Consider the following 24191-nt stretch of genomic DNA (forward strand, 5'->3'; position numbering starts at 1 on the left):
ATTTTTGTTGGTCAATCTCAATTTATACGAGCTTTACAATCATATTGTTGAGTTAATTCCGACAATGACTTTGAGATGAATAAATGTACTCAAACAAAGCATAGAAACAACACATTTAATTGCAAGGTTTAAAATTTAATTTCACGCCTTGAAGAACATTTCTAGCATTATGGATGAAGACTGTGGAGTCAATTAAATATATAAATACTTGATACATGTATTTGTTGGTTTGTTTTCTTCGTTTTCAATTAAATCCCCCCCAGATCAACCACTTTGGACACGTTAATCATGACACAAATAAAAACAATATTATGATAGTTTTGAAAAAGTTAAACCTGATTTTTGTTTAAATATTCCCAAAGTGGTAATAATGACCTCACGTTTCGACTTGCTTCTCGAAGGGTCAATTTTCCTGCGAAAAAAACTCTGCAGGCTCGAATAGTTTCATTTACAACTTTTTAAATATTATTATTTACCTTTTATGCCAAAGGGTTGGTATTAAGATGAAAACTTACATTGAATCTTTTTTATACAATATTGAAGAAACTCACCTGTGACTTTGAGCTCTGCCATGGCGGAGACTCGTCCAGCTTTGTTCACCAAACGGCATGTATAGATTCCAGCATCACTGGGCTCCAACTCAAATATCTCCAAGAAATGAACATCTTTCTCCGTGTAAATCTCACATCGACCCTCGTCTTTAAGAGACTTCCCTTTGTAGTGCCAAGATATGTCCGGGGTTGGAGTTCCTTCCACCGACACAGCAAAGTATAAAGACCCGCCTTGAATACCCGTTTGGTCCCGTGGCCGTTGTATGAAAGAGGGGGCTTTTTCGTCGACAGACGGCTTCACCTGGTAACGGGACGACAAGGGTGAAGGGGATGCCCCAAGCCTACCCGAGGAAGTGTTCTTATCCGCTAAAGGTTTCCCTGCATCCAGCGTGGTAGCATTTTTCGTTTTCGAAGCAGGTTTGAGGATATCACGGTAGTTCAAACTACTATTTCCATTGGTTTTAGGTTTGGCAGCCGAACCGTCGAAAAGTTGTTTCTTATCGCTAAGACTCGACCGGATAAAAGGCTCTCGCCGTACCGTCGATGATTTCGCCGGTTCGGGTTTGTTGCTCTCAAACCGAGCCGTGAGTTTGCCGATCCCTCCCGGTGTGACTCCGCGACGATTCATGGCAGCAGCGCTCGCTTTTGGTTTCGCCGCGGCCGTTGTTTCCTTTGGCTCACCTCCCGGGGTCGTCTTCGTGATTGTTGACACTGAGCTCGTCACGGTAGATGCCTCAATAAATAAATCATTCGATGATGAACTCTTCACAGATCCATCAACCTCGCTCGTTTTTACACTCGAAGGATACGAACGATCACTGTTACTTTTTTCTTCGGTTGCAATCTGACGATCATTTGCCGAAGGGGGAGTGCAGACAACTGGTGCCTTAGTTACCTCAATTACCTTTTCTATATGGCGACTCCCCGCTGGAATAGGAATGTCAGTCTTGTCTTTAGTTGAATTGAGTACAGACTCAGTCGCACGCTGGGAGCTCACCACTCTTTCTGTGGTCTTTTCTATTTTTACACCCTTGTCGCCTGGTACCTTGTCACTAGTCTTGTCACCAGTCTCGATTGAGGTCGTTTTCACCTTCGGGGAAACTTGTCGCTCGGGCGACCGTTCAGGTTTCCTGGAATAATTTACATCCACATTTTTTCCCCTTTGCATTTCATATCGAACCGAACTCGATTTCAACTCATATGTTTTTAGTTTCACTTTATTAGACTCCTGTGAGGACTGATTCTTTGAGAATTTCTGGATTTTGGAAGCGAGAGAGTTAGCACCTTGTCCCGGATACAGAGCTCTGTCAACAGACTGTGCCCGTCGATGATTCTTGTCGTTGTTCGGGTTCCACGTTCTAGTTGTCTGCCGACTCGTTACACGCGGTTCATCCTCGACAGCAGTGTGACTTTTCAGAGGGGTACCCTTCGCAAACTTTTCAATTTTCCAGGCGAGGACGGATCCTGGTTGGCGAGAGTTCAGTGCCCTGTCCCCGATGAGCTCAAAGGTTTTCTCCGTAAGATAAGTCTTCTTTACCTCGTGATTCCCGGAAGACGCTGTCGACTTCTCGTTGTCGGTCAACGAGTCGTCGCTCGACAGTCGACCGTTCGTCTTGTCGTGTTTGACCCTAATTGACTCAATGGGTCGCGCTTTTAATATGGACGCCTCTCTCGACACGACCACCTTGGGCAAAGACTTCACTTTGATCTCCCTACCACCGTAGAATTTCCTGTCCTGTTTAGGTTCGATGTTGGTTTGACCATCAGGTTTCCCGTTGGACCCAGTTCCTGAGAAAACCGAGATCTTTGTAGCGAATTGGGGCTTCAATGGCCTAGTATTTGATCCTCCGACGCCTGAGGGAGTGCGTGAATTCTTCAATAGTTTACTATACGAGGACTCATACACCTCCCGAGTCTTATTGTTGCTGCTGCCTTTATAGCTGCTGTAGTTTTTACTCTGTTCGAATTTAGAAGCTCGATTGAGGATTAGCTCACGCTTGTTCTGGAACTCCGGCGGGGGTTCGCTGGAAGATCTGACTGGTTTTCGCTTGGATTCAAGTTCCGCAATGCGAGACCTAGACGGTCTCTCGGCGGCGGCTTGGGTAACGTATGATGGCTTGTCACTGGTTCCGGCTACAGCACTATTCCCTGGCGATGACGACCCCCTTGTATGGACGCCGAGTGGCGGTGAATTATAGCCGATGCTGTTCACGTTCTGTTTCGGACCTTTATTACGATCGTCGTACCGTGAAATCCGTTCCGACAATCTGCCCGGACTACCTGCTGTGTTTTTGATGGGTTGGGTATCTGTACTAGTGATTCGTCCCCGTTTGTGCCACGAGTCCAACTCGAGCAAGGACGAGCTTGGGCTGACTCCTGCGCTCGTACACGGTGACGATCTAGGCGTCCAGTCGCTGGAGCTTTTTTCCCCACCGGAATCCAAATCAGATCGACTGGAAGAGGTAGTTTCCTTCGCAGCAGCTGATACCTCAAAGTGGTTGGTCAGTGTAACTTCCTCCGGTTTGTGCTGGTCTGCGTTCTTCCAGGCTGTGTTGTCCGACGGTAGATTCAGCGTTGGCTCCGGGGTGACTCGTCCCTCTGATGTCGCTCTCTCGCCAATGCTATGTGTGGAATGCAAGCAAATAAGAAACTACATCAGCCAATAACAACATACAATCCCCGTCATTTGAATAAGGTCATTTGTACTTCCTATGGATTCCTAGCATGCAATCAGTTTTGCTGTCAAGCCGGTAATATAAATCAGGGTGCGTTGGTGAATGCTTTGACCAAAGGGTTGCGCTCGCTTGCGAAACCTCATTATTATTGCTCAGTCTAGCGCCGAGATTTTCTTTTCCTTAAATTTGTAAAGCAAAACAACACAAATGGCGGTTATTTTCCCATCAGTTTTGATAGTCAAATGCGTAACGTCTTTTGAGCTTACAAACTGTTGTCATTTTGGATCAGTTCATTCTGATGAAATGGACAAGGATGACATTATTTACAACAAATATACTGTTATGAAATAATACATGACCTTACATTTACATCAGACGCTAGCATCGGATTTCGAACGGGATTCCTTGAAATCAACTTTCTAAGAAGGAATATAGGTATCCAGAAAACAAATTGTTTATTTTTGTACATGTAACCTAAGATAAAAAGCAAGGACAACTGCTACATGATGTAACAAGGTTCGAATGGCTATCCAGGCAACTCAAATAACACTGTAGTTTTCTTTCATACTCGAGTCCCTCATCTAATATGGAAGGAATATAGTTACACCTTCCCAACCTGTTTACGTTAACAATGGGCCACACGAAATGTGACCTCGGTTGTATTTGTACAATCCGGGATGTTGCTTAGCTGTTGGAAGTCTATTCAGTAGATGCTTAATCATAAGACTGCTTGGCACTCCCATTGAATCAAAGGTCATTCGTTCGACACTTCTCGTTCAACACATCAAATGTTTGTTTACTTCGACAAACATTTCAATCCTTTTTGTTAGTTCTGTCATGGGACACACGGGTTGGGTGCATATCGGTGAGCTGGGATATTGAGACAGGGTTTGTAATGTTGCTTTATAATTTGTATGTAATAATATTGACATTGTTTTGGGGCATGGCGGAGGTGAAAACTACAAATTTCGAAACGATTAACACAATCAGAACTCACTGATTATTCAGCTTACATTACAATGCCAGAGTGTGTGAATAAATTATAGTGTGTTCTATTAAAATATATTTCGAAATAGTAACCATAGGGTGCAGCAACAAAATGCGTAGCCTGATTATGTTTCAACACTATATGTACTTTCATATGAGATAAAATGATTGCTGATCGTTCGTTTAAGTTATGGGTTAACGGATCTGTATGATGAATAAAAAAGTAAATATAAAACAAATATTAATTTACAATTCTGGTTGAAGACATACTCAAAACATAAGACCGGATAGTGACAGTTGTACTGTGCAATTTGCACCGGTATATGCCAAAAACTGGAATCAACACTTCAAAATGACCCGGGTCAAAATTGACCAGGATCCCTATAGGGTCAAAGGGGACCTGACCTGTGTCAGACTTAACCGTAAACTGGTTACAAGATGAGATTTAGCTAGGATATTGCCTCAATTTTAACAAATTCTAGGTGATTTTGACACAGACTTCGAACCCGGAACCAGGTCTAATCTGACCCGGGAGTGTTCAGAGTGAAGTTTGCTGTCATAAATAAAAAGGGTAAGTTTTGAAATGATTTTCCAAAAATGACAATTCTTTTTTTTTTTACTTCAGGCGCGAGGTCATACAGAGCCTTCAATCGCACGTGGTATCGTGGCTTTCGTCGACCATTGACAAAATGAACTAGCGCCCTCACAGTCGATTTTGGCTAAGTATTGTGGAGTTTCTGATTTTTCATAATCACACGTCATATGACACTTTCGTGGTTCACTTTTATATAAAAAAACACACAACTATTCTATGATAATGTAGCAGTAACAAAAACAATGCACGTTTAACCACAAACAAGGACACCGTGATATATTATATAGGAAACAAGGAAATCGTTAACAATTCATTAAATCTGTTTGACATCTGCGAATAAGGATACACATTTGTCGCCAAATTTAAATTGACAATTCCATCACTCTCCCCGACTCCATGGGGTGAAATTAATAACTTATTTCCGAAACCCTCTCATGATTTAATACCGGTGTCTTCTTTTTTCCTTCCTTTCCACACTAATCACACGCCCAAAGAGTCTGGTGAAAACGCAAACAAAGACCAGGCCCGAGAAGGCACTCTCTTGACGCGGTTTAAAGGCACTGGAAACCTTTGGTAATTGTCAAAGACCAGCCATTGATTTCACAAAACTCTTCCTAACTTGACTAATCAAAGGACTAAGGACGAGTCCCAACCCTGCACTGTAGCATGCAGACCTTAAGATTAATCCTAAGTTAGGACGAGTTACTCGTCCTAACTCGAGATAAGACGAGTCGTAACTGATTGTGAAATCGACGGCTGTATTCTTAGTTGGTGTATATATCCCAGCATAATATGCAAAAAAATAACAAATCAGTGGACATTTGGACTCATTTGGTCGTCGAAGTTGCAAGAACAAAAACGAAAGAAAAGAACCCACCCTTGTCGCACAAATTCATTTGTGTGCTTTTAGATAATTAAATACTTCCGGCCCGAAGCCTTTTTATTGAGTAAGAAACTCTTTTTCAAAAACTACATTACTTCAGAGGGAGCTGCTTGTCACATTGTCTTATACACTTAACAGCTCTCCATTGCTCACCACAAAGTGAACTGTTATGCTAAGTAATACTTATTTTGAGAAAATTATTAACAGTTCCCAGTGCCTAAAACATCTACACACAAAAATGAGTCACTACCAATGGTGTCAAGTGCCTTTAAAATCTTAACATTATTTATTGGTCCATAAAAAAAATGCGCGGGCCAGCACAAACACGACGAGAAGGGTGACCTCGAGGGGCAATAAAACCCGTTCATAAATCATCGTATGATATAATAACTGGTAAACATTAGCGCTACCCTGCATTCTTCTGACGCGTTCGCGTGGCATAAACCATAGAAGGCTGGTTATAGTCTTGATAACTGTGACCGGTTTGCCATGTTATTACCCACTGCGGGAACGGACATTTCCTTTTTGCCAGAGTGTTTTTTGGGTTGCCCTTTTTTCATGAGCCTTTATCTTAAAGGCACTGGACACTTTCATTATTCACTTGCAACTTCGATGACCAATCCAATAGCACCTGCCAGATTTGTTATTTTATTCACTAGGATGTTGGGATACACAAAGTGAAATTTTTAAACCGATTGGTTTCCAAAAATGTCCCATAAAAGTCACCTCGTCATTTCAAACTGTTGTAGGCATACTCGTACTCTTCAATATTAAAATTTAAAATACTTGAAACTAAACATAATACTAAAATTTTGGGCAATGCCAATTTTGTTTTGCAAAGGAGACATGTGTAGGCCTAAAATGCAAGTCCGTGCGTGGCGTTAAAAAAAATGAAACTACCAGAGCCAAGACCAGGAGAATAGAAGCCATGGCCTCCCCTCTCCGGAAGGTTTAATGATGGCTTTAGTTAAATGAAAGGAGTCTTAAAACTTTCGTTTACAGTTTGCCGACGGTTGTATGTCCTATGCCCAGAGCCAATGGAAGCACAAACTTGAATGGCCTCTCAAGCTTACGATGCTATAAATGCACGAACTCCAACGGCGGAGTAAAGAACCATGAGCACTCTACAGTCGTTGAGTGGCGATTAACGCAAGCTTTTGTTGAGTGATTAATGGAAAAGATTTTAACGGTAACCGGTAATTGACGATGAAATCCGTAATCCAATAGACCACTTAACGTCACTTGCGAAATAAACCACCTTCGTGACAAGGTACCAGCTGCCCTAGAGCGCTTTCAGTTGGAACCCAAATGGAACTTTACTTTAAGTTTATATAAATAAAGAGTTTAAGATTTTGTGAAGGACCTGTGCATTGTGTTTTTTGACAGTAGAGCTAGCTGCGGGTGGTCTGTACCGCCCCTACCCCAAATCGGAATAAATCCATTGCTTATTTTCACAAACTTTCTCTTGACTGTTCCGAGAATGCTTCCATGTTTACAAACGAAGGCTTGAGTTGTTTTTGGTTACGCCCTGTATGGTTTCTCCAAGAAGTCAAGTACCACTGGCCTGGAAAAACTCAAACAAGGAGATGGTCTTTAACGCCCAGGGCCAATTAAGGTGTATGTTTTTCCATAGAGCACCTTGGTTTCCGAAAGGATGGTTCCTAGGATGGTACATACTGAGCTCCCAAAGTGCCATACTGCGATCAATATAACGAGCCAGGTTAAAATATTCGTGGTTTCCATAATATTTGTTTGTCACTTTGGCCACGAAGTTCTTGTACCACGGAGTGAACTTTTACAACGAAAAACTTGACTTGCATTTTAGTGATATGACACTCAAAGGCACGATTGAAATAGTCCAAACAAAAAAGAATACCAAATAAAATTAATAGTAAGTTACTGTGATTTTGTCATCATTTAGTAAAGAAAGGTACTACGTTTGGCATGTACTGTTAATAAAGCGGTAAGCTATACTTCAGTGACGAAGATAGAGGTACGTTTCAATGAATGTCTGATAAAAAACACACAATGCCAAACAGCTGTAGCGCTTCATAATTCAGTGGTCTTATCGTTCAAAATTAGAAGTGTGGAGTCAAATTCCATGGCCACTGCCTACCGCGGAATTCTGCGCTAACGGACCATGAGATTAACGCACTTCTGGCCTTCGGATTTGAAATGGATTTGGTTGGAAAGATATTTAAAAAAAGTAGAATGCAATGATTCACACAAACGTCCCTCGATTGTTTTTGTTTTTAAACTGTACTTCGTGAACTAAAAACGGTCCAGCATTTTGTGGAGTTGGTTCTCCAAACCCGCGTATAGTACACCAAGTTAAATTAAAACGACACAATTTCGTGGTATAGTTGTGTGGACCATTACAGTGTATATTCTATTTTTCAAACACCTTTGCAAACATTATTCGTTTATTAAACCCCATTTTTTGAAGGGGCATATCTCAAAGCGCCCGACTTGCCTACTCGTGAAATTCGGTATACAGTTCTGTATCTCGTGGGAGGGTTTATTCTTGTTGTCCCCCTATTCATTGTTTACCCCCTGCTTTTTCTGTATGCTTTCTAACCCCATTCATGTATTTCCACTTCACTGCTTATATTTCACGTAGTTACCTGTTCATGTTTGTTGTGTTGTCATTTAGCCTTCGAGAAAGACTCTGCTAGGGTCGAAACGTCAGGCCATTAAATATTTTTGGGGTTTATTCTTTTATAACATTAATATAATATTTATTAAGAAGTCTGTTGGGATTTCTATTCGGCAACGATATTTCTACATTAAGCGTGTATGAGTATGACAGATCATAGCAAAGAGTATTAGTCTCGGGAGTTGTGCCTTCAATCCACACACAGTAGACGACTGCATCATTATCAAAATATACAACCACATGGGAACCTTAGTATACAATAATATGTCACAATCGTGAACTAGTAATTGGAAACAAAATACATATTAATCCATCCATCTGTACTGACAGGATTAACATTCCCCTGTTGGTTATAAACCCTCAACAATTCCCTTTGGTAACAATCTATACCAACGTATTGTGGGAATAGGATCTTACATTTGAGAGATTTATGACAACAAGATCAAAGTGTGAATTATTCATGTAGGAATGTAGGCAAGTTGTACACTTCAATTTCATGCATGGTTCACTTCAAATGGGCGTGCTATGTCCGTCAAATGGCCCAAAAGACCGACTTTGGCATCATTTATTACCCAAGTAAAAACAGATGTTTCGGGTTAACTGAATATGGGAAACTGACGGTTTGCGATGTCTGCGGCAACTTTCTGGTTGCAATTTGTGCACATGGTGTCAGAAACCGAATATGGCGTCCAGTAACCGCATGTCCTACAAAAACTATAGTCAAATTTGCCGTTTAATATTTCCAAATGACAGATAGCGCTGAGTTGCAAATCGTTATGTTATGAGATTGTGAGGGTGTCTGGTGCAAGACAACCAGACACCCCCCTCTGGCAAACAATTTCGGCAACATCAACTGACACAAATACACCATGAACTTTTACATACCTTTTCTCAGAAGTTGCTTTTTCGTCTTCTGCATCTGACGCCTCGTCAAGCACTGTGTAGAAGAAAGGAGGAACAAGTTGATTAAAACTAAACAAGAAATCAGAGGAAACAGTGGCACCTCACCGGCTTGTAATTATAGGGTGTTGCAGCAACGCCTGGTTTGGTGCACAAGTGGTTTCCGAGGGGGGTTGCCCAAAATAATGACCCGTGTTTACGCTCACTGTGGACCCGGAATGCTGTGAATTGACCCAGTTCATGGGCAAATTACTGAACTGTCTGAGCATGGTCTGAGAACACACGTTACGTACGGAAAATATATCGTTGCTGGGCATGGGCTGCATGGGTTTGTTTTTCAATAAGTGACCTCGACTGGAGCGTGGCTGTTGTTTGGTCTAGAGGGTTTTGCTCTTTGGTCTAGCTTGATGGTCTAGGGTCTAGGCTACGTCAAAGTGTCATGGTCAACAGAAATCTTAAGTTTTCGTCAAAATAGAGACGGCTCCAATGTGGTTCTAATAAGTTTCCACAGACAATAGCAATACACCAAATGTATAGTTAGGATGATAGTTCCAACCCACTTGACCCACGGAGATGTCTACCTCCATATTTGACCTATTGTCTGACCATAGAGTAATGACCATGGTCTAACGAATTAAAAAACAATTTTTCGAAGAAAGCTCTTTCACCTTCAAGCACCTGCTGACATGCCCAAAACCATGTCCTTGATTTAAAAAATTAAAACCGGAAGTTTTTCGGCACACAGCGGGATCTTTGAAATAGTTTCTTATCTGTTAGTGTTAATAGAGCAAGGACATCAAAGGTAAATTCTTGACCACTAAGCCAGTACAACATTCCAGAAACAAAACACTTGAAATCTTACATTTTGTGGGCATTTCGGACCCCCAAACAAAGGAAATATCCCACAAAACGATCCCTTTTTCAATTTCCCATCATGTGTCCGATCAACATTTTTTTAAACGACACCATTTCTTGTAATTCAAAATTAGACAAGCCGATAGACGCACCTGTGCAAATTATATTACTACTCATACCACTATCATATTACTATTACAAATATTACCAGCCAAATTTGCTAGTACATGTATTTGCCTTAAAGACGATGGTGTCACCTTAAAGACTAATAAGCACCAGGAGACTCGCGACCGATGACGAACCTGAAGCAGAATGAGAACGCCTGAATATGGAACCCAAAACCCACAGCGAGTGTTCGCTAGGCCCGCTCAAAACAGAGACCCCTCTCGGAGGCAATCGGTATCCATTACAAAAAGATCCTTTCCTCTAGCATGTTTAGGAACAATCACAGCGTAAACAACAGCACGCAATTCACATTGTGTCAATGGCGTCAGGTTTCAGGAGGTGGGTTTTGCTACTTTATCCGAAAACAAAGAATTGCGAAGGAATACGAGCAGAGAGCGGGTCAAAGTGTTTTTTTTACGGAGCGCTCAAATTAAAGAGAATTGAAACCCCAGAATATTCCTACTGAGAAATTGCGGTTCCGGCGGTTTATATTTCATTCATTCTGACATAAATTAATTGGCTTTTTTAGGGCGAGTGCGAACTGTACGCATCATAAGCATCAAGTGATAGACCTACGTTAAGTTTCCGTGTCACCTTTCGCTATCATTTCAGCATTTTTAAGATAAAGGGGAGGCAATACACTTTAAAAACGCCCAGATCAGAGTTCCCTCACCACATAACTATGCGTATTTGCCCTCAACATTATCATGTGCCCATTCTATAGAACAAAGACATTTCAATATTAAAGTTACTGCTTTTTCATAAATTGAGAGGATTCGTGTAGCCGTTGTAGAACCATGGTCATTTCTATGGTAGAACCATGGAGGTAGGCAGAACACACTTCAAGGATGCCACATCCACAACACAACCAAAAATTGAACTCAACTTAAAGGAACACGTTGCCTTGGATAGGTCGAGTTGGTCTATAAAAACGTTTGTAACCGTTTGTTATAAAATGCATGTGGGTAGAAAGATGTTTTAAAAGTAGAATACAATGATCCACACAAATCTGCCTCGAAATTGCGTGGTTTTCCTTTTTTTTCAAAAATTTGACTCCCATAAATGGCCGACCGCGTTAGTCGACGAGGAAAAAGGAAAACCGTGCATTTTCGAGGCATGTTTGTGTGGATCATTGTAATATACTTTTACAACATCTTTCTACCCATATGCATTTTAAAACAAACGGTTACAAACGCTTTTCAAAGACCAACTCGACCGATCCAAGGCAACGTATTCCTTTAATCGTGGAACGGTCTACCTCCATGACTTGATCATGTGATACTTCCGTTATAATTTAACCCCTGTCTTGTTTGTATGTTCAATGGCTTTCATTTAGTTTTATAAAGTAAATTGAGTTATAAAACCCGCCTCCTAGTACTTGTACAGGAGCACTGGCAGTTCTCATGTCTTTATCCAAACCAACATTTCATTCAAGATTTTGCGAGATAAAGTGGGTATAATGCGCGATAACACGAGATTAGACAATAAGTCCACTGCACAATTGCATAATCTACTTATTATACCTATGATTATACCTATCGATCACGGAAGGCAAATCCAATGGAATGTGCTATCAATAGCATTAACAAACAACCCCCCTCCCCCAGGAATGTAGATATAAACACTATCTTTATAAGAAAGGGACGTCAACAGAGGGCGCACTGGACGTTTAGTTTATGTTATGGTTTCTTGAAGATAATAATGGTGCAAGTTCGAGTAGCGTCCAAGTAAACCACTAGTGAATACGCCATGGTTATCTACGCACGCAATACATCCTCTGTACCAGGCACAATCGCACAATGGTCGACTGTAGTCCTCGGTGCTCAAACTTGACCCGACCCGAGGCTGGATTTCGCAAAGACTTTAAGAACAGTCTTATCTCGAGTTAAGGCGAGTTAAGGCCCGGTCACACAGGTCCCGATAACGAGAACGATAACGAGAACGATAAAAATGCACGCCCTCGATTGGTTGAAATGCTCCACGCAGAATACGCCCACGCTCATTCAGCCAATCGAGGGCGTGCATTTTTATCGTTCTCGTTATCGTTCTCGTTATCGGGGCCTGTGTGACCGGGCCTTTACTCGTCCCATGCTCGTCCTAACAACAGTCTCCTGGGCTGTCATTTTCTCCACGATCAGATCGCAGATAGTATCCAAAATCGAACCGATGTACATCGACTGTATCGCCAATACGCGTTTTGATCCCTAGCTTAACCAGCATGCACCCCATTCAACAATTAGCGCTTGCGCAATTTGCGAAAAGGTGTATGTACATGCTTTGAGTTGACTGGCAAGGTTCTGTGAGTCGAAGCCAGTCCTGGTCAATAAACTCTACTTTCATGAGGAGCCCCTTTCAGTTGAATTATTTCGGGAATGTTTTCGGAGGTGTTATCGGGGGACGGAACTCGCAATGGGACAGATAAAGCCCTCCTGTACGGTTGGCTTACATCGGGTCCCAAGTGGCGTTTGACTTGTGCCAGTCCAAAGGCTTCCGCGTTTTGTTGACAGTTTTTCTCTGACTTCTGTGCCGAGGTTAACAAAATACGTATGACAGGAAGGGGTGTCTTATCTACGAGTCACCTTTAACCCAAAACAATAAATAAAACACACATAACAACAGCTCGAAGCCAAAGTAATGTTTAGTCCCTTAGAACATTTCGACTACAAAATAAATAGCAAAGCGACTCTTGTTTTCAGTCTACTTTTGTTTTGAAAAAATAATAAAATAAAAAATAGTCTGGCTTCGGCAAATAGCTCCAAGGAAAGGTTGTTGTACTCGAATAGGCCTACACCAACTGAAAATTTCGTTTTCACTTTCGGCTCACACACAAGAACGCAGATTTCAGACCATATCATACCAAAGAAGTCTTAAAGGCAGTGGACACTATTGGTAATTACTCAAAATTATTATTAGCATAAAACCTTTCTTGGTGACGAGTAATGGAGAGAGGTTGATGGTATAAAACATTGTGATAAACAGCTCCCTATAGTTTTCGAGAAAGAAGTAATTTTCCACGAATTTGATTTCAAGACCTCAGATTTAGAACTTGAGGTCTCATTTTCACAGGTTTGTTATTTTATGCATATATTGAGATACACCAACTGTGAAGCCTAGTCTTTGACAATTACCAATAGTGTCCACTGCCTTTAAGTTCTGTATGTAAAATTTCCTTTGACAATGGTATGATCGAAATATGGAGGAATGGTTTAATCTTTCTCTGGAGTTCAGATAAATTGCAATTGACCCTGTGCGGTGGTGTACAAATAAATAAATAAATAAATGGAATGTCACTTTTTTTTTGCCTTTGTGTATTTAATAACGAATGAGATTTACTAATACTATTGTAACTCCAACTTTGATTCCCTTGTGGTTCATTATATGATTATTGTTTAAATTGGTTAAATTATATTCAGTATATTTACGATGTGTGTAATTTATATTGTGTATTGCATGAATGCAAGGAAATTGTCCTCCATGGTGTAAACAATCAACTGAATTATTGAAAGTGGAGTTGAACTGTGTACGGATTGGATAACTAGCAGACGTTTTAAGTGAACGGTTTCCCTTGTATCTAGCAAAGCAAAATGTTACACATTCAATAAATTGTGTCAGTTGCTACATAAAAATGACCATTTGCTACTCAGTGGGTGCGTTCGTTTAGCTTCCCTGGGTCATCCCCTGTGTGTGGCGCTTTTTTTTTCCAGGACGAACGTGGGTAATTATCTGCATCAATCGTCCTGTGAAAAAACACGTCACACACCGGGGTCGACCCAGAGAAGCTAAACGAACGCACCCGTTATTGGCAATTCAGTGTGCACACAATAAGTTCACGCTAATTGTTTTGCTCAGTAAGAACTTGCTTGACGAAATCGCCCCCTGTTTTCTATTCTGTTCCCAGGTCACCTTAACACGTCCATCATCCAGACCGTTGAGCAGTCAAGACATACAAACTATGCCTCAAAACACCAAAAATGACCTCATTCAGGACGGCCAAAGCGTTGTACCCTCTCTCGGCAAAACTTCAGTGTTGGGCTCTCTCAAAGAAACCGCCACAACCACAACAACAACACTAACAAAATGCAACAGGAATGTCTGTTTTTTGTAACAGGCTTCGAGAACTTAAGACGTATTCTAACTAGACTTGCTTGAAAACAATTGCAAGCTGAGAACAACATCACCAAAACAAGGTTTTCCTTTTGTGACAACCGAAACCAAACTTCGTCGCAGTGAGTCAACATGCCATCGTCAATCTATACTAGTTTCCCATTTGGTATTTCACTTTTGAAAAAGATGTGAGCTTAAAGAAGGGAACGGCTACAATTGTTATTCAGGCTAGTGTATTGATTACTGATACACTCAGTCAGAACCAGACAAAAGATAGTTGTTACAATGCATAGCAATGTGCGTACACAACTAACGGTGTGTTGGAGTGCAAATAATGATTGGATGTGTTTATGACCCTTGTGTTGCGCAAACTTCCCCACTGAGTTGCATGCAGCATTATCACATGTATTTATATAACTGTTTACAAAGACATGAAGTGTAAAGTACTTCATTTCATAATATTGTGTCATGTTTTAAAGGCAGGGTGTAGTTTTGCTAGTTAGCTCCACAAGTTAATGACCATTAACACATAAATTGGTAAACAAATAATTGAGAGTTGTTGGAATTTTATTATTATAAAGCATTGCTTACATCCAATTTGAAGTAATTAAATTGTAGAGAAAATGTTTTTTTCATCTACAACTTTGACTCTGAATGAAGCCTTTCCAATGCATCTGAAAACACACCATCTCTATACCAAAATTGTATTTTTTTTCTGCTAAAATTGTCTTGCAGCTGCAATGAGCAATTGAGCAAAACTTGCCACAAGTTATTTTATGCATACGTCATGTTTGGATGTATAGTGATATTTTCTTTTAATTTCCAACACTTGTTGTTAACGTATTGGCTACTTTAAATACATTATTGTATCCCTGGGCCGAAGGGTTTTATATTGTGTTATATCGTTCTATTGCCCTTTTTGAAATTTTATTGACGTGGAACTAAGGTAAAAAACACACCAAGTGAACAATTGGCCTCGAAATGTGCACGATTGCCCACATAAAATGTAATCTGGAATTGGTTGTAACTCGGTGATAGATAACACATTTTTGAAAACAGTAATCTCGTTTTGTCTATACTCCTTTTAAAATAACGTTTTTGAAGGCTTCATCTTGTGCTTTAATTGGAAGAAATTTAAGGGGATTAGATAAACTTGTCCTTAGGACACTTCACTCATCTTATTAAACAGACACAATATTTCTGTCACAAAAGGGAAAACATTCTTTCGTCATACAAAAGTAAGGTGGGATTTATGTTGTGGAGAACTATAGTTCTTCTGGTTCTTTCGCTGAGTGGTGTTGGCGCAATGAATGACACTCCACTGAGCATCAATAGTGGAGCTCGTTAGTAAAGCCCCTTTCACACGAAAGTAATTTAACAGGGGTCCCTTGCTTAATTCTAGCATTGTAGTAAATTGTAGCAATAGTTGACAAGATTTTACAAGAGACATTGGACAGTACAACAAATTTGTTCTTTCACACGAGGTACATTATGTAAAATTGTACAACCATTGCTGTAGTGTGAAATGGGCTTTTGATAAACTAATAATTAGGCTTCAACACCTGAAAGAGGGGCTCACCTTCGACTAGAAGTTCAGCCTCGCTGAAGGCTGTCCCTGCGGCATTCCTTGCCTCGCATTTATACAATCCATCATCATCGGCCTCTGCCTCCCGTATGATCAGCGAGCAAAGATCTACCTCATCAAACTCAATCCGGTAATGACGATCCTCTTTGATCTCCTTGCCATCTTTGTACCAGTATACCTGAGGCTCTGGGAATCCAGAGATTCGACAGTCAAACCTGGCCGCGCTGCCTTCGAAGACATCACAGTCGCGGATGTCCTCGAGAATGGCTGGCGGTTGGTAGGTACGCTTGCGGGCCCGGTGGCCACGAAACACGGCCTGTATGGCGGTGGCCGCCTCGGTTACATCCTTGGCGGGGTTGTCAGTATCAATATCCATGTCTTCCGAGTCTGAGGTGTGGCTGTTGAAATCAGCAAGTCCCAGATCAGAAGTTCGGTCGTACTCGGCGAAGTCCGAGGTTCGATCAGAACTCGTGAGATCACTGCCGTAGTTTGAGAAGGGAGCCTCGCCGTCTGTTATGGTCGACGAACCGTCCACTGATGTGTTTGTGCTTGGACTAGTAAACCCATCGGTGTTGTTATCTATCTGTTTGCTGATGATGCCCGTATCAATAACTCTGCGGGGAGGCACTGCAGAGTCCTCTACGTGATAGCTTTCCGGTGTATCTACCTGTGTGACTGGTTTGCTGACCGGCTCAACCCGATCGTTCAGATCGATAACCGACTCATCACTACCGTTAGCAGCAGGCGTGGGGTCCTCGGTGTCTTTAGTCTCTCGCTGGGCGTCTTCCTCACGCTTTGCCTTCAGCAGATCGGCCAAGGAGGTGCTACCCGCACTGCCTACAAGTGGATCTTGACCGGTGGACTTCTTGTGATTGCTGAACAGACGTAGGGCTGTCATACGACCAATAGCTCTTACTGCAGTGGCTGTTTTCTACACCAAGACAAAAACACACAACAATTTGTTATTTAATGGGTATATGTATGTATGAATGGAGGAACGGTACTAACAATTAAAGTCTTTTGGTAAACAAACAAGCTCAGAATCCGTCTTGAATATAACAGCCACTGTTCTGAGTTTACCAGCAAAACCTCGGAGGAAAAACAAATCTAATTTGGGGATTGTCATAATCGAGTAACGGAGGCCAGTTAGTCCCCTTATAAGAAGCGACCTTACATGGATAATTCCCCTACCGGGCTGCTCCGATTACCCGCTCCATGACTACACACTATGTTCTCCTTATAGCTCCTTAGAGTTACGCATCCTTGGACAAACTGTTAACAAACACAATGAGGCCAACATTACTGTGGACAGAACTGCAGGTATATGCAAATAATCCCTGGCGAGCTTTACTGGCAACTGTACAATTAAACAAGTGTGTACAAAGGGTATGTTGTTTCTATAAAAAGGGGATACTCTGATCCCAGCGCCTGTATCGCCTTTACCGGAGCCGGAAGCCGTGCAGAGGGTGATATAGGAACAAAAAGCTCTTGAGGATTTATGTGGCCTCATTGTGAGGACTAAAATAAGAATGGCTAAAAACACCCCAGTTGCCATACCACACACGTGTCATGCAAGTATGCAGACGGTTGCTATAAATGCGAGAACTCACACATTGCTGAATGTGTGCTAACAATATGTGCTTAAAGTTGAATCCCTGCAAGTGGGTAGACTCGACACATTCCATGTCAGATAAAAGTTGGCAGCCATATAAAAAGGTTATCCCCTGTGATATTATATGGGAGTGACCAGTGACCACCGGCATCGTTACACGTTTAATTAGGTCAATAGCTAATAGAAGAGCCCCCCCCCCCCCCCCCGCTGACAAATGACACCGAATGTAATTATGGAGAAAAATGTAAAGTAGCCTGGATATAATATGATATAATGATCTTTAGGGCAGAGGTCCAAAGTAACTTTAAAGGGCACCCAAACCAGCAAACTTTTAAACAGCAGCTAACAGAAGCACAATATCAAACCATGGAGGAATGTCCTTCCTCCATGATCAAACTAAGGCCGTGTCCGAATGGTGGCTATGGCTACGGCCGTTGCCACAGGGGTGTTGCTAAGGGCGTCCTATACTTCAGTGCAGGACGACGCGGCGATCCAGCCGTAGCCGTACAGCCGTAGCCGCCAATTCGGCCTAAGGCCGTATCCGAACTGGCATCATCTAAAGCTACGGCTGTTGCTAAGGGTGTTGCTAAGGACGCCCTCTACCCCAACGCAGAAATCTTGCCTTATAGCCCTAGCTGGTAGCCGCCAATTCGGACACGGCCTGAGAAGTAGACTTGATTCAAGTCCCATTCTCGTGTGAGAGGTCCATATGCATATCACTCTAACTTACTATCAAACAACGTAGCAAACAGTACAGTGCGCGCTCGACGTCAAAATGTGGTCCCAAGAACAGGTTGGGGAGGGTGGCATGGGATTGGGACTTGAGTCAAGTCTACATGAGAAGCAGCCCAACTCCTTCTGACCTCGACAACAGCTCAGCAAATCAAACATTCATTGCTGTTTGGACGATAGTTTTTATAATTCACATGATCAAAACAAACGGTTTGGGATGGCCGCTCAGTAAATAGGGAGCCACAGCAAGTATGTGGACTTAAACCATAAGCAATTAAGCACATATTGATGATTGTTATTAAAATAAATTATCAAATAGACAGTTACAGAATTCTTTGTAGCAGGCTTCTTATATGCGAAGGATAATAGGCTATATTTAAAATATGAAAGCCTCGTTATATAATACAGTACCAAGATTTGGCTACTGTACCTCTGTAAGCTTTTTAACACAAAAAAAAACATGTCAAACTTCAGAAATGAGTACAGAAAAATTCGCTTTACTCAGAAAAAGGGTTGCTAAGCGGGTACCAGGTAGCCGGTTTCCTTCCAAAATGTTAAATACTGCTGCAACAGGTGTCTCCAAGTGTTTGCTTAGCGACTAAATCTGTCAAGCAATAAAGCCTTATTTTCTGCTTATTGACACTAATTGACAGATTTGTGAAGTTGAGCAGAGGCTCAATTTATTAAACTGAAAAGCAGGTACTCAGTCACAACTACTGGCATTTCGGTTCCTTTGTACTGAGCTAGGGGATTTGCAAATTTGATTGGGACCTTTCCTTGGGGTAAGAAATCAAACGGTCAAGTAGGCCTATTGCAATTCTAATAATTGCAAATTGGCGTTACCTTCAAGTCTGAAGTTCGTGCTGGTCTGTTACGAACCTGTACTGTATACACATTCCTCAGTCCAACAACAGCAAATTGCTCCTAATCCCAAATGCAAATTGGTTTTTAAATAACTGTACCCAAAACTTCACAATCCCTGGAAGGTGGTAACTACATTTTATCGGATTGCTGACCCCAAAACATCAACACCACACAAACATCTGTTTGAAACACAATTAAACTTCTGAGTGGAGAAAAAACTACTACCTCTTGAGAAATAACCTTCGTCTACACTCGGCTGCCACATTCCATACTTGGACCCTTGGCCAAACCTTTTTTGTTGTTTCTTGAAATATGACGCCAATTGAAACTAGTATGTATAGTTCCTACATATATTATTTAAATTACTTATAATCCTGTCGAAATGCAGGGAGTTTAAAATTTAACTCTAAGTCGACATCCTGACACAAGGAAGTCGCCGCACCCTGATATTTCGGAGAGACGTTTTGCTGAAACCAAGTTTGACTTGAATAATTTACATGACTGGTCTTGTATTTTCCTACTCCCAATGGTTTCAGTTTGAGGGGAATTGTGCCGTTGACGATAGAGGTATGGTTGGCACAAATCCAGAGTAATGTCGTGAGAATTATTTTGGCTATATTATGACCATTGGAAAATATGTGTTTTGAAAAAAAAAACCATTGATACAGAACAGCAATTTTCAAAATTTTCAAAATGGCTGCTATCATTGCTTGTCAAACTGTGTTCACCTGCGATAGCCCTGTGTAGCCAAATATTTTGTCATGACATATCATCAAAGACATCGTCCTATATTACCTGCCATATGATGTTGGGGGAGATCAATTTCATCAAGTCTACTTCTTTGGTTTATTAAATTGTTTCGGGAAGAACAAAAAAACTTTCTCGTTATCTCGATAGTGTGGAGCACCGTATATTTGGTAATTTTTACATTATGATGCCAATTTGTTATACCGTGAGGTAGACACCACATCGCCATGTGTGGGCTCGCGTATAGAATCACTTCAAAGAATACATCACGAGCCATAATTTATCGGTTGTTTATGATTACCACATTTTAGCCAAGTCCGTAAATCATCGAACAGTTGTCGAAAAGTCTTTTGAAAGGCAACTGCGCGGTGTTAAATATTTCCACAAGGCGGGTTAACGGTGTAAATTTGGGTAAACGTGTACATCAAATGCGGCGAATACGACACAAGAAAGGATTCACGATGTGTTAAAAACCAGTCTTTATTTTCCACATGCAAGTTTGAGAAAAATATGTCCTGACGATAGAAAGTTACAAGTGAGCGTATTGAGTTTTGCAAAAAGAATGGCCTGACGTTTCGACCCTAGCTTAAAGTATTTTCTGTTAAGCTTTCGAGAAAGACCCTGCCAGGGTCGAAACGTCAGGCCATTAACAACGTTTTGCATTTATATCATAGCTATTTATACCTCTGTTATGTACATGTCATTTTGGTTGGTAAGCCAACATTTTGCAACAGCTAATTTTATTTCCTCAAACTCATTTTTAAGTTGCAGAAACGCAAAGGGGGGGGGGGTTATAAGCCACACGGGGTGCGTCATTGTTCAGTACATGAACCATAACAATCTTCGTCATTCTACTGTCCTGCGAATTCCTGGAAATGGTAACCCTTACCAGTGAAGTCTCTGACTTGAGTCACTGTTTATTTAAATTGCAGAAAACCTCTCTCAGAGGAATTGTAAACACTTCCATTTGTACGGTTCGCAAGAAAGCGATATCTCTGAATTCTGATGACGTCACAGTGACAATGATCATTGTGAAAAACAGAAGTCAATGTTTGTTGTTGCAAGTTGTATGAGCTATATATAAACAGGCATGATATTTGGAGCTTGGGGAAAAATAATGTTCGAGCACAACGGCCCACTCCTACTTGTTCATAATGGTGAATGGTTGAATTGTTTTCAGGCTGTTATTATTCACTACTTTCTCTGATTTTTCAAAGAGCAAAACAAACTCGGATTTGGAAATCAGATTAAAGTAAGAAGGAAATCGTGCCTGTATACATCATCAGCAAACGGAATGTATGAAATGCTGTGATATTTCCCGAATGGCAGATCACGTTTATTGGTCTTCCGTTTGCAGTACACTGTGCAGGTGATCACACTTATTCGAACCGTTCTTTATTACAGGAACCGTTTTATCGGTGGGTCTGGGAAGAAACGCTTGATGGTGTTTCTCAACGTTTGTTTCATATCATCTTAAAGGCACTGGACACTATTGGTAATTACTCAAAATAACTGTTAGCATAAAAACTTACTTGGTAACGAGTAATGGAGAGATGTTGATAGTATAACACATTGTGAGACCAAGTGAGCTAACATTTTCACAGATTTGTTATTTTATGCAATATATGTTTGGATACACCAAGTGTGAAATATTGGTCTTTGACAATTACCAACAGTGTACTTTGCACGGTGCCTTTAAGGGGCATATACGTGTATAAACAAATCAGTTCGCTCTGCACGAATGAGAGGTACTAAAAGTCAATGGTAGACCTAAATGAAATCAAGACATAGTCACAGTTTAACAAATAAAAATCACTCCGCAGTCTACATCAGCAGTGGTCTCTATGGTTATACCATGAATGATTTCCTGCATGGTTTATACCATAGAGAAAGGACAACTTTTCTCTATGGTTATACATGCCTCTTAAGTCCATTCAAAATAGGCGTCAAACGAGAAACGTATCCAAAACATCCGTCTAGCAAACTCTATTATTAAGCTGGGATGGGCAGACAGTGGTGGAGACAAGTAAGACGAATTTAATCTGTGTGTATTGAATGGGTAGAGGCGGATTGGGCGAAGAAGACAAGTAAAATGTATCATCCCACATCGCCACAGTGTCTCATGTTCTGTCAAGCATGTTTCAAGAGACTACGTATATGCACGGAAGAGTCTTCCTCCTGGTAAAGGAGAAACACTCATTTACGTGCAGTACATGTACAAGCACCGTCAGTGTCAGTTACTTCGAAGAGACTTAAATTAAAGGCACTGGACACTTTTGGTAACTACCTGTACTCAAAATAATTGTTAGCATAAAAACTCACTTGGGAAAGAGCAATGTTGAGCTGCTGACAGTATAAAACATCGTGAGAAACGGCTCCCTCTGAAGTGACGTAGTTTTTGAGGAAGAGGTTATTTCTCACTCAACTTTTAAAAATACTTCAGGCCTGAAGCCTTTTTTTAGGTGTCGGAAAGCACACAAATTTGCCCTTTCTATAAATGGACTTAATCCTACTACGCTAGAATTTTCCCAATGTAATTGAACACCTTGCATTTAAAATTAACGTTGTAGTCTGCCAGCAAATAAAAGTAAAAATGTTTACACGTGAAAAAGATAAATTCCTTGCCTCAAAGTCGGCAAATGTTCGATCACAATGAGATCAGTTGGCCTTTTGAGAAATGCTGGACACTATGAGGTGCACTGTTTGGTTTGGGTGTATACACAAATTTACCCAAGCCTAATACCAGTCACGGTATTGTGTCCACCATAATTTCTAAATGGCTTATACAGGATTTGTACAAAATCTTTTCAAAGTGTTATGCGGGATCAAGTTTCCAAAACGAGCCGCTTGTGAGCGCTTTATTAAGCGAAATAGGTCAGCATTAGAAAGTTTGGTGATATTCAATGAAACACAAAGGGAGAACATATTTTGAGGAATACTATCCCCTAAAAAATATGAAGGGATCGTTGCGTGAGTGATAGAGATTGGCGGTGCGAAATAACGAAAACTTTCGAGACATGATCGTACATAACATGTGGATCTGTACACTTCGTGGATGGGGTGCTAGGCGAGTTGTTTAAAGACACTAGAAAGTGGACACTGTTGGCAATTGTCAAAGATTAGTCTTCTTACTTGGTGTATCTCAACATATGCATAAAATAACAAATCTATGAAAATTTGAGTTCAACTGGTCGTCGAAGTTGAGAGATAACAATGAAAGAAAAAAAAAACCTTGTCACACCAAGTTGTGTGCTTTCAGATGCTTGATTTCGAGACCTCAAAATGTAATTCTGAGGTCTCGGAATCAAACTCGTAGAAAACTACTTTTTTTTTCAAAAACTACGTTACTTCAGAGGGAGCCATTTCTCACAATGTTTTGTACTATGAACAGCTCCCCGTTTCTCGGTTACAAAGTAAGTTTTTATGCTAATGATTATATTGAGTAATTACCAATAGTGTACACTGCCTTTAAGACCGCGAAAAGACGAACATAAAAAGGGGAGCTGTCCGCTACCAAATCTTATCATCAAAATACAATTGTTCATACAACAACCCAAAAGAACTCTTCCTACATTGCACTATCCAACTATGGTATCACCAGTGAGAAATAATATGCCGCCATACCAGAGCCCAATTTCATAGGGCTGGTTAAGCACAACTTAAAGTAGCCAAGCACAACGAATTTATGCTGACCAGAATAAGGTTACCAGCCAAACTACCATATCACACTTACACTTTGTGACTGGTATTCTGCTCATTTCTACTTACGTGTAGCAGAAATATTTTAAGCATCATTTCTTTGCTTAAGCAGCTCTTTGAAATTGTGCGGACATGTGTCCAATTAGAGTATAACTTCCCGATCCTGTTATTCACAACCATGCCCAGATCTCGTGCGTATTTGAAGTTCGGCATCCTGTCACATTTCTAAGCAATCTACCAAGGGAACCTAATTCGAATACGCGCGAGTCTTGCATTAGTGCAAAATCAAAATGTTTATAGGTTTATGAAGAATCTACTTTACGTCTTCAGTGGTGAGCCGTTTCTCACAATGTTTTATACTATCAACAGCTCTCCATTGCTCGTTACCAAGTAAGTTTTTATGCTCACAATTTGTTTGAGTAATTACCAATAGTGTCAAGTGCCTTCAGCTATCTCCTACGAAGCACTTCTGCTTGAACCGGGTCCTTCTCTACTTCGTCTGCATCAGAATATGACTCACATCTTCTGAAATGACCTCCCTTTGCATGACAAATTATTATCTCGAGTGGTCGGACACTCCC

General features: G+C 41.0%; 1 protein-coding gene across 2 annotated transcripts in view; it reads right to left on the minus strand.

Moving 5' to 3' along the window:
• LOC117291184 (myosin light chain kinase, smooth muscle-like) overlaps positions 1-24191 on the minus strand; it is a 99423-nt gene that overhangs the window by 34884 nt on the left and 40348 nt on the right. For both annotated transcript variants that reach the window (XM_033772763.1, XM_033772764.1), the window contains exons 8-10: positions 15951-16887; positions 9233-9284; positions 552-3172 (exon numbers count right to left, since the gene is read on the minus strand). In XM_033772763.1, coding sequence (XP_033628654.1) covers positions 552-3172; positions 9233-9284; positions 15951-16887 — 3610 coding nt within the window. The remainder of the gene's footprint in view (positions 1-551; positions 3173-9232; positions 9285-15950; positions 16888-24191) is intronic.

The sequence above is a fragment of the Asterias rubens genome, chromosome 6 (assembly GCF_902459465.1).
Source record: "Asterias rubens chromosome 6, eAstRub1.3, whole genome shotgun sequence".
NCBI classification, from domain to species: Eukaryota; Metazoa; Echinodermata; class Asteroidea; order Forcipulatida; family Asteriidae; genus Asterias; species Asterias rubens.